This window comes from Leptinotarsa decemlineata, unplaced genomic scaffold (assembly GCF_025532065.1).
Source record: "Leptinotarsa decemlineata unplaced genomic scaffold, Ldec_3_MD MMD2_P_RNA_scaffold_1, whole genome shotgun sequence".
Classification (NCBI taxonomy): Eukaryota; Metazoa; Arthropoda; class Insecta; order Coleoptera; family Chrysomelidae; genus Leptinotarsa; species Leptinotarsa decemlineata.
Window position 1 is genome coordinate 747,383 of NW_027412523.1, and position 16,996 is coordinate 764,378.

The 16,996-nt window shown below is 36.6% G+C and overlaps 1 protein-coding gene across 1 annotated transcript; it reads left to right on the forward strand.

Annotated features, from left to right (window-relative positions):
• Positions 1-160: 160 nt before the first annotated feature.
• LOC111512234 (D-altritol 5-dehydrogenase) lies at positions 161-11,610 on the forward strand. Its single transcript, XM_023168331.2, has 7 exons — positions 161-341; positions 3,964-4,091; positions 4,144-4,310; positions 5,412-5,609; positions 7,611-7,797; positions 10,852-10,959; positions 11,446-11,610. Exons 1-7 carry the CDS (start codon positions 201-203, stop codon positions 11,555-11,557), a joined length of 1,041 nt encoding a protein of 346 aa, XP_023024099.1. The 5' UTR covers positions 161-200; the 3' UTR covers positions 11,558-11,610.
• The last annotated feature ends 5,386 nt before the right edge of the window (positions 11,611-16,996 follow it).

The window sequence follows — 16,996 nt, forward strand, 5'->3', positions numbered from 1 at the left end:
TTAAAGTGCCCAGTTTGGCCTACTCTCTACATTTCCATTTTGAATTTTCGGTAAATATTAAAACTGGAATCTCCAACATTCGAACTCTAAAGTATGCTTATCAGTCTTGGAATAACATTGCATAATACAAAACATGTATTTAACATTTTATCTGTTCCACGAAACTTGTTATTCTGTTCATATTGAACTTGGCCAGCAACATGGAAGCCGTGAGATTCACAGAAAAAAATCTGAAACTGGAATTGGTACAAATTCCTATTCCACAGGTGGCCACACCAACAGATGTCCTGATCAAAGTGGCGTTTTCTGGAATTTGTGGAACTGATCTGCATATAATACAGGTATTTTAATTCACACCTAATGACTGTAAATGAATCATAGGTTTAAGAGTAATCGCCAACTGTCAATATTTGGATTGAAACACGTTTCGATGTGTTAAAAATAACGGTTTCGTGTTAAACTCCAGTAATGTTCATCATCGTCTTCGTTCAATCGATTCGGAGTTACAGTAGCAGGTTCAGTAACTTATTCTGAGGTGGAAAAATGATTTTTCCATATATCCAGTGCCTATGTAACTATGTAACAAGGTCAGACAAAATTTTTGTTCAGCCTAGTACTACTAATGGGGCCTATGGTAGTTCTCTGTTTTCCCATAGATGGTGTCTTTGTAAAGGAAGATGGTATCTCAATCGCTCTTACTCAAAATTGCGACTTTCAACTCAAAATTTCGACTTTAATCTTGAAATTTCGATGTTAATCTCGAAATTTCGACTTCAATTTCGAAATGTGATGGATTAATTTGAGTCCACTGATTCAGTAAACGATCGACTAACACTCGTACGTCGACGAAACGTAAAATCTGTCGAAAACAGTACCGCTGTCTGTGAGAGGATGCAGGAGAATCCAGGGCAGTAGATTTCGCGTCGCTCACAAAAACTCGGCCTTTCGCAGATCACAACTTGGCGAATTTTGCGTCGTGGCTTGGGCACAGTATAGTTATATACAGTAGTCCCACTTGGCGTCGGTCCCTTTGATGTTGGTGTCCAGGAGTTTCAGTTTTTACAATGCTGAAGTATTTGACACTAATGACATTTCTGCCTACTACAATCTCAACCAGAGCGTCTAAACACTGCTCAACATAACAACTATTCATATAAACTGCTCAAAAAAATACAGTCGATGAAAACCATGTTGGGCACCTGAGAAAATTGTACAAATGATAATTTTGCATTTGTGTAATATTAATATTAAAAATTCATGGGATCAGCAGGTGCTCATATTCGGATGTGACAAAATATATTTTCATTTCAACATGAAAAAAGACAAGATGAAGAACGAGTTTTGTTATTCATGAACCATGATACGAATCCATGCGAAATTTTTTTGTAGTGATTTTTGGGGCCAAATATAGCATATTGAGAATTCAATTATTGAAAATATTTCTAATCGAATTCATCACTCAAGATTCAAGAATCTGGAGAATCTGGAGAGCATATTCTTTTTGAATTATGTAGGAGTTGGAGAAGTAAACAAGTAATTGTGTAGTGTTCAATCATAAGAAAATAATTTTTTTTATGTATGTACTAACTATAAATGTATGTGAGAGTTTTCGGAGTCGGAAGTTATGAATTAATAGATTGTTTTGCTATTTTCAGCTTTTACCCAAGAATTTACAATAAAATCACTGACAAGCCTAAATGCATTTTGACTATACCTTTATATGTGTTTTCTGACAGAAAACAACTACTTCTTTAGCTAATAACTCGACATATATTGAAAAATGTACACTTGATATTGGAATCTATACAAGTGTAGATGTCTAATCAACCCCGAAAAGTTGCTGCGTTGATTAAAAACAGTTATTCTAAATGAAACATGTCCTATTAGTCAGCAACTTCTTATGTAATGTAAATTTGACTATCAAAAATACCTTACGACTGTTAACGTGTCGGAATCCAAGTCTCCTCAGACATGATTGCAAAGATTCTCACTTTAGAGAAACAACTTTGCAAGAGCTCTCTAGGACAAATAGTGGGACTTCGCTTGATTCGAACAAGGAATCAACTGCGGACCGTTTTGAAGTGTTCCTCATCAGTACAGACCATGCTTTCACGGTTGTATACACACAGGGACTCGGTGTTCCTTCTAGAGAGTTCTTCCAGCATTTTCAAATGCTGAACACTCTTCATGACACCCCTGAATACAAATACGACATTGTATCCAGTTTTCCGTTGGCTGATCATTTCACCACAGAAAATGCACCTCACATCATCAAATTTCTTTACTCCCTTCATCTTTTGCAGTCTTATGTTTTGTAGCAGAGATTTTTGATTTAACAGTCTTTTTGTTAGTAGTCTTTTTAACAGTCTTCTAAGAAGCTTTAGTCAAAACATCGTCTAGTAACTTCATGAAAGTCTTTCTTGCTTTTTCAAATATTTGTTTCTGATCTTCCTTTACTGGAGTACTTGTTATTGGTTTAGTAGACTGAAGACTCGAAAAAAGTGGAAGAAATCCACCATTTGCGTTACAACAGTCAATGACAGCTGTCAACTGTCCGTGTTCTGCGCTTGTAATCATGCCCACTTATTTTCTTCCCTTTATAGAGAGAACCTCTGGAGGCTTATTTGAGGTCGTATACATACCGGCTTCATCCGTATTATATAGTCTTGAGGCTTCAATGTTATATTTCTTCAGTCAGTCTTCTCCTGCTTTGTTATGTTTATTTCAGCTCTCAGGATACTGTAAATGGATGCGTTTTGCATATTTAAATGCTAGACTTATGAATTTATCCCTAGTAAGGACAAAAAACACTGCGTTCATATCTTGTAGATAGGTCACCATTTCATTTTCTTGAACCTCCGTGAATATAGGACGGAATCAACCTAACTGTGGAGAAGAAATCCCACTTTTAACATGTAGATATAGTGTAGCATGAACTAGCCCGTAATTTTTGCCGCCCCTTTAATCTACTCTTCCGGCAAACACAAATTTATAGCGGCCTGCATGTTTTCTTTACTCTAGGATCCTTGTGTTGTCTTTTCTTATATTTCTACACCATCTGCAATGAAAAAAAACGCTATAAAGTGCATAATTCCATTAAACTTCCATATACTGGCTAAGAAACTTAGTGCAATTGGAATTCGAGGCAAATTTCTATCTTGGATTATGTCTCACATGAAATTTCAAAAGATGTACGTAGGATGGGATACTGCAAACTCGAATACTTATGACTTGGAAGTTGGAGTTCCACAAGGCTCAGTCTTGGGGCCATTATTGTTTTTACTATACATATAAATGATTTACCACAACACTACTATCACGGCACTACTTCGATAGTTATTTTTGCCGATGATACTTCTATTTCCGCAGAAACCTACAGTCCTTTGGAACTTCAAGAAAAATTGAATGTAATAAGTCAGAATTTCTCAAAGTGGTGTCAAAGAAATATACTTATGGTCAATGCAGAAAAAACAGTATTAATACAGTTTTCTCCAAGAAAATCTGTGGAACATCCCATACACGTTATTATAAATATCACGAATATATACCCTTCAGAATCCACAAAGTTTTTAGGATTCACATCGACCACTCATTGAATTGGCAATTTCAAGTCGACTACGTGAGTAAAAGACTCAATAGCAGTTTCTATGCCTTAATGCAGCTTAAAAAAATACTGAGTGAAGAACAACTGTTAGATGTTTACTATGCTCTTGTGAATTCTGTTCTATCTTATAATGTGATCTTATGGGGAGACGCAACAAATATCAACATGGTATGCTTCACAGTCTACGTCATACTGATTCATGTAGACCTGTTTTCAAGCAAAGGAAGATATTAACAGTACCTTCTCCCTATATTTATAACTGTCTGCTCTTTGTGAAAAAACGCGAACTCGAATTAAAAATGTCATAATTACGCAACAAGGAACAAGGAACTAGAACATTATATTTTGTTCAATTACAGGGAGAATTTCCATGCAACCGGGACACAACATTTACACTTGGCCACGAGTTCTGTGGTACAGTTACAGATATTGGATCAGCTGTTACGACTCTCCAGAAAGGCGACAGAGTTGCAGTTAACCCAAATTCGTAAGAATATCATAGCATTTCCGCTAACACAGTGACAAACAATTTTTTTCAGTTCCTGTATGTGCTGTCATTTCTGTTGGTCTGGAAAGCCTCAATTATGTCCCACGGGAGGAATAAGAAACACAATTGGAATCTTTCGAAATGGTGGATGGGCCAATTATGCCTTAGTACCGGTTGACCAAGTTCTCAAATTGAAGGACAATATCACTTTGGAACAGGGTAAGTATTATATTATTCTGAAATTCAAAAAGGTTGTCATTAATTTCATATAAGAAACAAAAATTACGAAGTTATTCGGCTTTTTCTTATTTTGTAAAGTTTAATATGGAATTCAAAATTAAAACAAGATAATACAAATCGGTTGCAATATTTGCTATCAAACTTATCATAAATATATGCCTGAAAACATCAACTGTACCCAATAAAAAATTACAGACCAATCTCTATCATATGCAACTTTTGTAAAGGGTTTGAGATGCTTCTGTACTATTTTACAGAGAATTCAGCCAAATAAAAAGTTTTTCTCCAAAAAAGTGTAAGTCAAAGAAAACATCGAAGAAATGAAATTAAAAGTGGTGGCTTATTTTGAAGCAAATCGTGATTACTTGACAGCCAGTGGGCTGTGTTTGAAAACATTTTGGAAGAATGATGTTCAAATACAACCTCTTCAGTTTATTTTGCCTGGTGAACAAAAAAAAAACGAATGACATTTCATCGCAAATCCTGATTTCCTAAGATTCATTCTGTAATGCGACGAATCTAATTTTAGCAATCGGGACATGTGGTAATGAGAATCAGATGCGAAATATTCCTCATGATACGTTTGGTGTGGTCTTATTTGGTCAAGAATCATTGGACCAATTTTTTTTATAATTTCACTTCAGCAGGTCTCTGGGGTTTCTTAGAATCAAAAGAGTTTTTTCATTTCCTCGATTTAGCTGACCGCGTCGAGCGCGTAGGGGAGGACCAGAGGATCAGTTTGTTGGCCTTCCAGTTCTCCGGACTTTACACCCATGGTTTTTATTTATGATGATTTTTAGAGAACGAGTTTTATAAAAAGTGCTACGATAGTATCGATGATTCTCAGCGACAACGAACACTATAGTAGCATCAATGGTCGTACCGTTTCAGAGGCTACAAGACAGGTTTTTGAGTATGCCCAAAACTGTATTTAGCAAGCAGGAGATGTATTCGAATAGTAATTTAACTTTTTTCAATGTTATATCTGTCTTATATCATTCAGAATTCAATAATTAACTTCGTATACTCATATATCTGAAAACACGATAATGGTACGATGATCACTTGTTTATTTTTCAGCTGCCTTGACAGAACCTTTATCTTGTCTGGCTCACGGATGGAATATAATTAGTCCTGTAACGGTGGGGATGAAAATACTAGTTACTGGCGCTGGTATCATTGGAAACCTGTGGTTGTGCGTACTTCATTTACAGGGACATAGAAATGTGACAGTATCGGAACCAAACCTTGCTAGACTGGAGTTGATCAAAAAGTTGAGTAAGTAGATTCTGTTTACCGACCATAATCCTGTTTTGATCAGGCAGTACTGTCTGAAACAGGTCTTTGTGAGATGGACTCTGCTGGTTGTATTACCCCCCTAGAGAGTAGATGGATATCGAGGTTACGACTCCAACTGACCTCTCTGTGAATTTAGATCAGGAGCGAGAGCTTCTCAACTCTCCGACTCCTGATCCAATAACTGAACCTAAGAAAAGGTTTAGTGGTGCAGCCAGGAAACGACCGAATCGTCTCCTCTAGAGCGGTGTACCTTATGAAACCGTCTTGCACCAAATTCTTGAGCGGCGTACGCAGAATCTGTCTCAAGTGGAGAAACAAACCCCCCATGAGCAGGTTAGCAAACGTTTGCGCTCAAGTGATGATTCACCAAAAGCAGAAGCGAAAAAAGCCCTGCACAGTTGAATCTAAGGCATCGTCAGGTGTACCTGACGTACAAAAACCCTCATATGGGAAGGTTGTCACGGGTATCAAGGTGGGTATCTTGCACCTTGACTATCCGACTATCTCATTAATGATGAAACAGCAGAGCATAAACTTTGTGCCTGCCCCGTTGGGGACAGAATCAGATTTTTAAAGTTCGGCAGAGCCGTACTCTTACCGTCTAACCTGAAAGATCACTCACCATACAAACTAATCGGCTTCGTTAAGAAGCTGGGTTTATATGGTCGAGTTTGAATAGGTGTGAGCCACAATAAACCCTTGCGGGTTGCGGTGGAGGGTCTAATAGACCCACTCACTTTGGACCTAACCTAACCTAACTGTCTGAAACAGTGAAAGATGAGAATGAAAGGTATAGCTTCCCAAAACTTCAGGAAATCACACATTGAAGTAAGTTTTATGAACTCGTCATCAAGAATATATAAAACTTTGTATGACAGAAAACTTTCAACTTGTATCTTTGTTGATCTGGCTGAAGCATTCGACTAGTGAGTCACGTGGATTCAAACAAATTGGTTTCAAAGGAATATGTTTCAAATTGATGTGGAAGAAAACAATGTGTTAAAGTCAATGGTTAAAACAGTAACCTTGAAAAAGTTATCTGTGGAATACCACAAGGAACGATATTAGGGCCTCTTTTATTTCCCATTCATATCAATGAGCTCTTCAACTTAACATCTGAAGGAGACATAATTAGTTTCGATGTTGTTACTTACCGTTAATGAATCAAAAACTCATTTTATGCTTCACAAAATTCAGGTACTCCTCGGAAAAAATATTCCTTGTCAGTTATATTGCCAAATAATCTTCATTCAACCCAAACAAAATATAATACATGCTCATCGAACAAGTTATATATTGATGAGACTCAGAGATTATGCCAAGAGCAAACAAAACAAACAAAACAGTACGAGTAGTATAGAGACATTATAATTTTTTGAGTTCAGGAATTTTTAATGCTCTGTCCTCAAAAATATCTTTGGGAAACCAGGAAACCAAGACTGACAATAAATAATAAAATGGTAGATTAAAAATAGGCATGATCATCTGCGGGCCATACATTAAATAAAGAATATATTTCTAAGTTCTAGCTAGTCTCCATGACTATAATTGTGGAAAAACAAGTGGTGGATTCTTCATCAGGACAATTCTCTGATTGTTGAGTCATTTTTTCCCAAGCATAGAATTCCTATTGATATTTCCACATCCACCCTACATACCACATCTAGCTCTGCATGACTTTTTTATATACCCGTAGGTGGAGGAAGCACTGAAAAGAACCACGTGTGATACAGTGGAAGCTATGAAGGAGAAATAATTCAAAACACTGTTTCGAATAGTGTATTTATCACTCTGTTCATCGATTACATATAATTATTATTTAACGGCTGTATCGCCTTTATACTATTGTATTACCTTCATATCATTATATGAATGTTGAATGAGATGAGTGAAATATATTATTATTGTTTAACTACAAAAGCTGAGGATTCAGCAAAACATTATGTCTTTCATCAATAAATGCTTCTTGTTTTATTTCAGATACAGGTTTCACACTATTAACACCGGATCAGCTTAAGAAGAACCAGGCTGCAGATCCTAATTATTTGTTTGATCTTGTTATTGATTGTAGTGGCTATGCCCCAGCTATAGAGCACGCTGTTACTCTGTTAGAAAGAGGTGGAAAACTATGTTGCTTCGGGGTAGCGCCACCCCACGCTGAAATCAAGTAAGATTCAAATATACAGGGTTGAGCCCAATTTTGATAAGTTCCTCAATGAATGCTTGTAAATTTATTCCGAATTGATTCACATGAAACATATTCACTGATGAGGTGCAAGGTGGGTTTATTTCCTATAAACTGTTTTTTCATCCTTTCTGATGTCACGATTCGTTTCAAATTCATTGATTATTGAATCAAGCATTATTTCTCTGCGGTAATTATGGAAAAATTAACAATTAAACGATTACATAACCAATTAACGAGTGTTGCCTTCTCTAGCTTGGACAATAGCATTCCACAAAGCTCGAAAATCATCTCTGCCCCCCACTGTTTTTCGAAAAACGCATTTCAAGTGGGCGGGACAAAATCAAAATTTAGAATGCTCTTCCTACAATTGACAAGCTTTAGTGTGATTTGTGAGAGGTACTAGAGCATTTGTCCTCAGATTTACGAGCATTATAATTTTTTAGGCATCACAGAAAATATATTGAGGTACTTATTTTTTTGAATTGATTGCTCATACAATTCTGGTAATTTTGATCAGGGACACATTTCCAAAAAAATGCCCGATCCAGATTGTCAGGTTTCATTTTTTGTATCATTTCCATTTCATTCTAGTTTTCCCTTACCTGATGGCTGTATGTTAAGAAAAATTTCCTTCTAAACCAATGTTCTTCCCTGTGTATGATCTCAGCTTGGGTTGGGTCCAAACATGCTATGCTATTCCTGATTTGCTGGTTTCCCTTTCGCTGTGTGTGTTTCTTGTGCTCGGCAATGCGAACATTCAATGGCCTCTTGGTTTCACCAATATAGGATTTTCCGCACTCACAGGGTATCCGGTAAATGCAATTCTAGGAATCGCAGTCCGCGTTTGGTGGCCTGGTTTTCGTGAGACTGCTACGGATAGTGTTACCGGGTCTGAAGCAGGTTCTGATGTTGTACTTGGAACCAATTCTTCTTATCCTCTCCGATAATCCTCTAATGTAGGAAAGTGCAAGCACTGGTTGTGACGGCTTTTCTTCCTTGCGAGGCTCCTGCTGTCTTCTAGCCAAAGTCTTTTCTACCATCGCTTTGGAGTAGCCATGCCGTTGAAGATCATTTTTGATGATGTCTAGTTCCTTCTCGAGACCTTCCTTCGTATTACATAGCCCAAAAGCACGGTCTAATAGAGTCTTGATGATTCCTCTTTTAGTCGATTGATGGTGGTTTGATTCGTGGTTCAGATACTGTCCCGTATGAGTGGGTTTTCGGTATACAGATGTTTCCCACTTAGTGTCGGTCCTCTTCACCAAAACGTCTAAGAATGGCAATTCGTTGTGAATTTCCTTCTCCATTGTGAAATTGATGAAAGGTCTCACGCTGTTGATGTGTTTCAGGCGTCTAGTTCAGTATTCCCACGGTTCCATATTATGCAGGTGTCGTCAACATATTTCAAAGAGACTCGAGGTTTCTTGTGGGCTTCTTCAATATATATGTTGGCTATGACTGGTGAAAGTGTCGATCCCATTGGCGGTCCCTCATCTTGTATAAAGAATTCGTCCTTCAGTTGGAAATAACAGTTTCGTACACAGCAACCCAGTAATTCCATGATTACTTCCATAGGTAGATTCGTTCTCTCTTTTAGGTTCCCGTCTTCGGATAGCTTTCTCTGTATGATTTGGAGTGCTTCTTCGACCGGAACGTTGGTGTAAAGGCTTTCCACGTCAAAACTAATTAGTTGATCTTCATGTGTGACCTCAATTGACCCTAGTAGTTCGACAAAATGCCTTGAATTCTTCACAAAAGACAATGTTTTTTCTTGTAATAGTTGTATTAAGGGGAGTGAAAATCTAGACAAGTTTTGAGTAGCCAAATCTCTGGAGCTGATGATCGGTCTAAGCGGAACGTCCTTCTTGTGGATTTTGGGTAGTCCATACAAGTGAGGGGGCTTACTGTGGTGCGGTATTTTTTCAAAATCTGGTACAACTTCCTTTCGATTGATGCAGTAGGGTCCCGTACGATCTTTGTGTATCGTCCCTTTTGAAGAATCTCTTCGATCTTCTCTTCGTAGAGAACGGTATCCATTACCACAGTGGCGTTTCCTTTATCTGCAGGTAGGATCTTGATTGTTGTTGTTGTTGTCTCTACGTAGGCCGTTCAGAGCTCTACGTTCTTCATTGCTGATGTTAGATGTTGGAACTGTTTCTCAATCCAGCTGTTCTCTAATTTTCCATCTGAACTCTTCTGCCTCGGTCTTGTCAATAAGGGAACTGGTGGATTTCAGTGCAGTAATTATCTCCAAAGTGGGCACAGATGTTGGCGTAATGGCGAAATTCAGGCCTTTCCTCAACAAGGATTCCTCTATTCCCGTGAGCGGGCGGGAACTCATGTTGATGACGTTGGCGGCTTCATAGTTGTCCTGTTTTCGGTCTGTATTTGGGCATTGTTTCCTCACTAACTTCCCCCACTTTCTGTTGTGGGTATTCTCCATGTCTTGGCGGATCTTCAAGCACGTGCTTTCAATCTTGGCAAAGATTAGTCCATGATCATCTTCCAATGTCTCTCTTCTTATCTCTTCAAATCGTTTCGTGGCATCCTGCAACAAAGTTGACCTCTTCCAACGGTGATAATTGATTTGAGACCTTATCAGTGCTCGGCTGGCGATTTCAGCAGAAAACCTTTGGGGATGATGTTGTTGTCTCTCGCTCTGCACAGGAAACTGAGGTGAGTTTCTTCCTTTGTAAGCTTGACCATGGTCAAGAATTGAAAATGAATAGCTGAAAATAACAATTATATTAACCAAAGTAAACCTGAAATGAAATGATAGTTAAATAAAATACAAGTAAAAATAGAACAATTGAATAAATAAAAATAAAGAAATGAAAAAAGAAAATAAAAATAAAAAGTGGAGAGATTCCAAGTCACGTTAGTTCACGACGTTTCGATTGTTTGTTTTTTTTTTTAGTTGTTTCAGGGATTTCATATCATTTTATATAGTAGACAATGGAAGTCACAAAAACCCTTGTATTTCCATACTTCCGTAAAAAACATAAACATTATTTAATTTTGTGTATTTTTCAGGATCAAGCCATTCGATATTTTTATGAAAGAACTCAAGATAGTGGGAGTACTAACAAATTGTTTTACTTGTCCCAACTCACTCGGACTCATAGAAGCTATGGGCGACAGGTAATCATTGATCCACTTGTATTCAGATTTATTTTCAATGTTATACGAGTCATACATTCACATACATTAACGAAAAAGTAGAATAATAGTCTACAGTACACATTCCTAAAGCAGTACTTGTTGCTTCAAATCCCATTCAATCAGCCATCAGACCAACAAAAAATTAAAATTGAGGGATTTTAATTCACTCTTTTTGATTAGAAAAATACACTTCGTCAAGATTTATTGAAAAAATTTCACATTCTGTAAGAACTTAAGCTAATCTTCAATAAAAGATGAGCTATACTAATGTCTCAATTTTAAATTGGCCTATTTTTACTGTTGATCATGACTGACTGTAAAATTGGGGTCAGATCTATTAAAAAGAAATAGTCACTAAACAAGTATTATAATGATGGTTTGGGCGAGCAGTGTTCTTACCAGATGACATAATCTTCCCATGTTTAATGGCAAAGTAGATTTTGAATTCCTATTTTGTTATTACAGATACCTAAACTTCAAAAATTTGGGAATAGGAACATTCAGGCTGGATCAATACCAGACGGCCCTAGACCTACTTAAGAAAGGAGCAATTGCAAAGGCCGTTTTCAAGTTTTGAACAAATTTTGTTTTTTATTTCGTTTAAATACTGAATAAATGCGTTACAAGAAACATTGTTACTCATCAATCATGACTCAAATCATCACTTGATTCTGAATCAAGTCGGAAGGGAGTTTTTTTCTGTTCCCAAGATTAATGAGACCACTTCTTCGATTGACAACTTGTTTATTTTGTGGAAATTCAAGTTCACTGAGGATACACTACAAAAACACACTTTTGTCTATTTTCTACTATTGAATTAGTATCGTTTGACATCAAGAACATGTTTCCAAATATTCCAACAGATGAATGCCTTCCCCTGATTAAAAACATATTAGATAGACATGATACTAGCCCATATGTCAACAGTGAACTCTGTGAACTGTTCAACACGTGTTTAAAACAAAACTATTTTAAATTTAATAATATATTTTATGTACAGAACTCAGGCCTACCGATGGGATCACCGATAAGTCCGTTACTAGCTGATATATTCCTAAACAATTTTGAGACTAATCTAATTTTGAATAACTGTCTTTCCCATAAACATATTGTGTTCTGGTTTAGATATGTAGATGACGTATTAGTAGGCTTCGATGGTTCAACTAGACAAATATCTCATTACTTGAAATTCCTCAATAGTCTACACGATAAGATCAAATTCACCGTAGAGATAGAAGAGAACAATGAGATAAATTTTTTAGATCTGACAATATCCAAAAACAATGATAAACTCGACTTTAACATTTTCCGAAAAAACACATTCACAGATTGCACAATACCTTTTGACTCTTTTAACCCGATTTCACAGAAATTGTCTGCATTCAGGTCAATGATACATAGGGCGTTCACAATACCCCTTTCTGATCAAAACCTCCGAAGTGAAATCGCAATCATTAAACAAATGCAGTTAATAACAAAATACCTACCACTTTAGTTAGCAGCATAATAATGAAATATCAACAAAAATCAATAATGAAAGAACTATACTCAATTTCCACAAGACCAGAACACAAATATGTTAAGTATCAATTATGCTGGTAGAATCACCGAAAATATTAAAAATTATCTCTCAAAATTCAGTTTACAAACATCCTACACATCCAACGGAAATTTAGGAAACATATTATTTAATGCCAAACCTAAATTAGAAAAAGGGAAGAGATCTGGTATATATCGAATAGAATGTGGTGAATGCCCCTGTCATATATACAGGCCAAACTGGGATAAATTTTGATACAAGGTACCACGAACATGTCATTTCGGATAAAAAATCGTTAATGTACGAACATCTTCAAAATTCGAAACATAAAATAGATAAAGATAATTTAAAGATCCTACACACATGCGAAAAAGGGAAAATGATGAATCTGTTGGAATCTATGGAAATAAACAGGTCAAAGAAAAATCCCAATTCTATTGTCCTCAACGAACAACTTGATTTAAATAATAGTCCTCTTCTGAACCTATAATCCAGATCCCAAAACCTACATTATATTGAAAGTTTTGTTATGTTCATGGATTTTACAGGTATATGAAACGCAGGTACCGGGTATAAGGTATATCAGGTATATCAAATCATTTATGATAGAATAAGCAACATAGGTATAAATTACTCAGATTTAAATGTAATCAGTTAGTTTTGAAAATGGTGTAATAGCCGAAACCGGTCGAAAATAAAGAAATATAGGGGAAAATAGACAAAAGTGTGTTTTTGTAGTGTATCCTCAGTGATTAATGAGACCCATGAAGGGACGGTGTTAAGCGACGATCGAGGAGATAAAATCCGGTGAGACAGCTCAAGGACATAACAAAAAGTGCATGTCAAAACTGCTTGGACGATTGGGAAAAACTCTGTCACAAGTGTATTATTATACCTCGTTTGTCCTGCATTGATGCTATTTGTTGCAACACCTGTGACTGCAACTAGTGCTGAAAGATCATTTTCGAAACTAAAATTAATAAAAACCTTTTTGAAAAACTATGGAACAGAACAGGCTACCTAACTTGGCTATTGTGTCTATTGAAAATTCTTCTATCCAATCTTCAAACTTCTATAGTTTTATTGATACTTCTGCGAAACAGACAGCTCAAAAAAAAATTATTGATAAATATCTTGTTAACATTAAACTATTATTTTATTTTAAATATGTAATACCTATATATGCTTTTGAAAATTAGATATTCGACTAAAATGGACACAATATAACTGTTGGGTAACTATCTCAGTGGTTTATTAAATTTAAATGTCTAAGGGCCCCATCCAATGAATTTGACACCGGCCTCCGATGAGATAACTACAGTATCAGTTATTATATTTATCTAAGCATCATATGCGTACGAAAAATATATGACTGTTATAATATCGGTGGTAAATATGGTATGTTTCAACAGTTGTGAAAAAACACAAAATATATTGTTGAACATCTTGTCGGCACTACTAGTAACCAGGTGCACCCCGTAAAGGTTATTTTCCACACTTAGGAACCTAAAAACCTACATATGGAATTCTTGTTGGAAAGAGGGGCTAACTGGATTGGCCCCAATGACAATTCACAGAAATGTTATCATCCCAACTGAAGGCTTGATTTTATATTGTGAATTCACTAAACTGGAAATTTGAGGTTTTTAGTTTTGAAAACGAATATGTTTATACAGTTTTTTCAGTGGAGGGCTTCTACATACATTTCCAATGACACTAGGCTCAAAATTGGAAAACTAACTACATACATATCCAAAATCCGCTAAAATGTGGATAAAATTAAAATGCCGGCGGGCTCAGATATCATTCAAATAGACACCAGAACCGAGTTGGTGGTATGCCTACTTTGCTTGCTCAATCGTAGGTAGTCAGAAATTGGTATCAGACAAAATTTTTAGTCAATAGTCTGCTTTTAGGGTAAATTTTCGTTATGTGGACACCCGGCGATTTTGAAAAAATGTTTGACTGTACTTACGTATTTTGATGCGTAGATTACGAATCCAAAAGAAAAAAGCGGCGCTCTCCCTTATTTAAAAAGTTACGACCCTTCCAAGTTCAGAAAAGGGCAACTTTTCAGCCTTCTTTTTCACTAAATAAACTATTTAAAAACACAAGCATTTATTCACTAGGTCACCTTTACACTTTATTCCTCCTTCTTTAACACTTTTCACTTCAATAATCAACATTTTTCTTATAAAAAATGTTGATTATTGTATACATACAGTCATATGTAACCAAAAAGCAGCTCCGTACATTTTTTAACATTTTTATAAGAAAAATGTTGATTATTGAAGTGAAAAGTGTTAAAGAAGGAGGAATAAGGTGTAAAGGTGACCTAGTGAATAAATGCTTGTTTTAAAATAGTTTATTTAGTGAAAAAGAATGCTGAAAAGTTGTCCTTTTCTGAACTTTGAAGGGCCGTAACTTTTTGAATAAAGGAGAGCGCCGATTTTTTCTTTCGGATTCGTAATCTACGCATCAAAATACGTAAGTACAGTTAAACATTTTTCAAAATCGCCGGGTGTCCACATAACGAAAATTTACCACAACAACAAAAAGGCAAAACAAACTCAGTTAACGCGCCGCAGTGACGTCACGTTGTCGCTTAAACGTTACCTTAGGAACAAAACACATAATACATTTTTTTAAGACGAACGTCGTTGAAATTCTCTTCAAAATCCCTATTTTATTTGTATTGTCCTTGTTTAAATTAACGGATCAGAGGGCTTAAATGAAATGGTGTCGACTAATAATTCAATAGACCTGGAAGACCATTTCAAAACTTGCAATTTGAATAAGTCAGCACTCCTAACAACTACAAGTTCTACAGTTTTCTCCGGAGAATTCAGACGGGAAATTGAGTTGAGAGCTACCGATTTCACTTGCCCAAGACAGCAATATTGCATGTAGAAGCAAATGGCTACTTCATTAACTTCCACATCAAGTTCAATCAGCAATAGTGGCCCCCTCACTGGAACCCTATAAATTGCACAAAAAAAATAAAGTCACTCACTCACCAGTTGTTCTTAAATACGTTTTAAGTTACCTCTTGAAGGTCTTTACGTCCACAAAACCTCTCGTATCCAAAATAAGTAACAAAGGAAAAGCCCCAACTGCTTATACAGTATTTTATCCACCTTGTAGTGAATATTATTGGCGAAAAGCTCTTCCTAATATCGCTTTGAAATGCTTCTCTCCACAGATATTAGACTCTTCCACAACCAGGAGCAGAGACAACGATGAAAACCAATTCCTTCTTAACGTTGAAGCACTCAACTAACTATAATAAGCCACATTCTTCTCCTACATAACGTTCCTAGTCGAGTTCTCACTTCAGTGCCCTTCCCTATTCTTGTAAATCAAGTAAATAAGTTTACATTACTTCAAATCTTATTGCACAATAGAAAAAAAAGGAACAATTTCGAAAATACCAACACATACACACGACCAGAAGAGAACTTGCTAATCAAAACCCAGATCAGCTGTTCGCTTTTTTTCCCTTTTCTTTTCAAAGAACGAATTCTCCACTTGAACGAGCTGCGAGCAAACGCCGCACGGCTTATCGGCCCAATTTAGTTTTTGAAGTTACGGGGTGGACCATCCAAACCGTAACAACAGTCCTATTCCAGAGTTCAGAGTACTAGATCCTCTTCGCGGAAGAAATACTAAGAGCCAATATCTGTTGACTCACTGAGAGATCAAACACACTTTCAGGTTATGATGCAGGTCTATACAGTCGCAGACCTAGGGTGAAGATATTACCCTGCCTATGCAACTGTATTTCTGATGCACATCCACGCCACTGATTCAATGATTGATGAAATACAACCTCCTACAGCTGTGAAAACACTCAGCTCCCACTGAGCAACTTCCTAAATGTAAGGGAACTGCCTAATTACTCTCCTCACTAGGAATATTCAATGAATTGTCTTCGATCTGAATTTCTGGCTACACTGGTCTGAAAGCGAAGGAATCTGCTGACTCCTTTGCAAGGGAGGGTTCAAGGCTTCTGGCAAGATCTACCAAGATATCAGCCCATTCCGAAGTACATATACATCGTTAGAATATGTTAAAGTTGTTTGTTACAGCAAACTTGTCCATAACAGGCCTTTTTATTTCATAACTGGCAGAGTTTCACTCTTGCCAAATGATCCAAAAAGTCAGTTAAACTAGTCGGTTTTGTCAGAGAACTGGACTTATTTGGTTAACTTGGAATAGGTGTGTGTCACAATAAATCCTCTCAAGTTACAGTGCACGGTTCAATATACCTACTCACTTTGGACCAATCTACCTACCTATCCGCTCAATCAGCACACATAGATCTGCAATCTTCCTAATATTACTAAATATCAATTCGAGGCTTCAACGAAAATTTTCACAGAAAGTCGGACTGTCCTCAAGAACATTGATGAACCCAAGAATAACATTGAGACTACTCTGGGAATAACATGAAAAACTGAAGAAATTGTAGAGGTA

Bases quoted from the DNA above. Each gene is read 5' to 3' on its own strand.
- LOC111512234 (XM_023168331.2), top strand. From the start codon at position 201: ATGGAAGCCGTGAGATTCACAGAAAAAAATCTGAAACTGGAATTGGTA. The intron at 7,798-10,851 runs GTAAGATTCAAA...TGTATTTTTCAG, and splicing joins CCACCCCACGCTGAAATCAA to GATCAAGCCATTCGATATTT. The intron at 10,960-11,445 runs GTAATCATTGAT...TTGTTATTACAG, and splicing joins ATAGAAGCTATGGGCGACAG to ATACCTAAACTTCAAAAATT.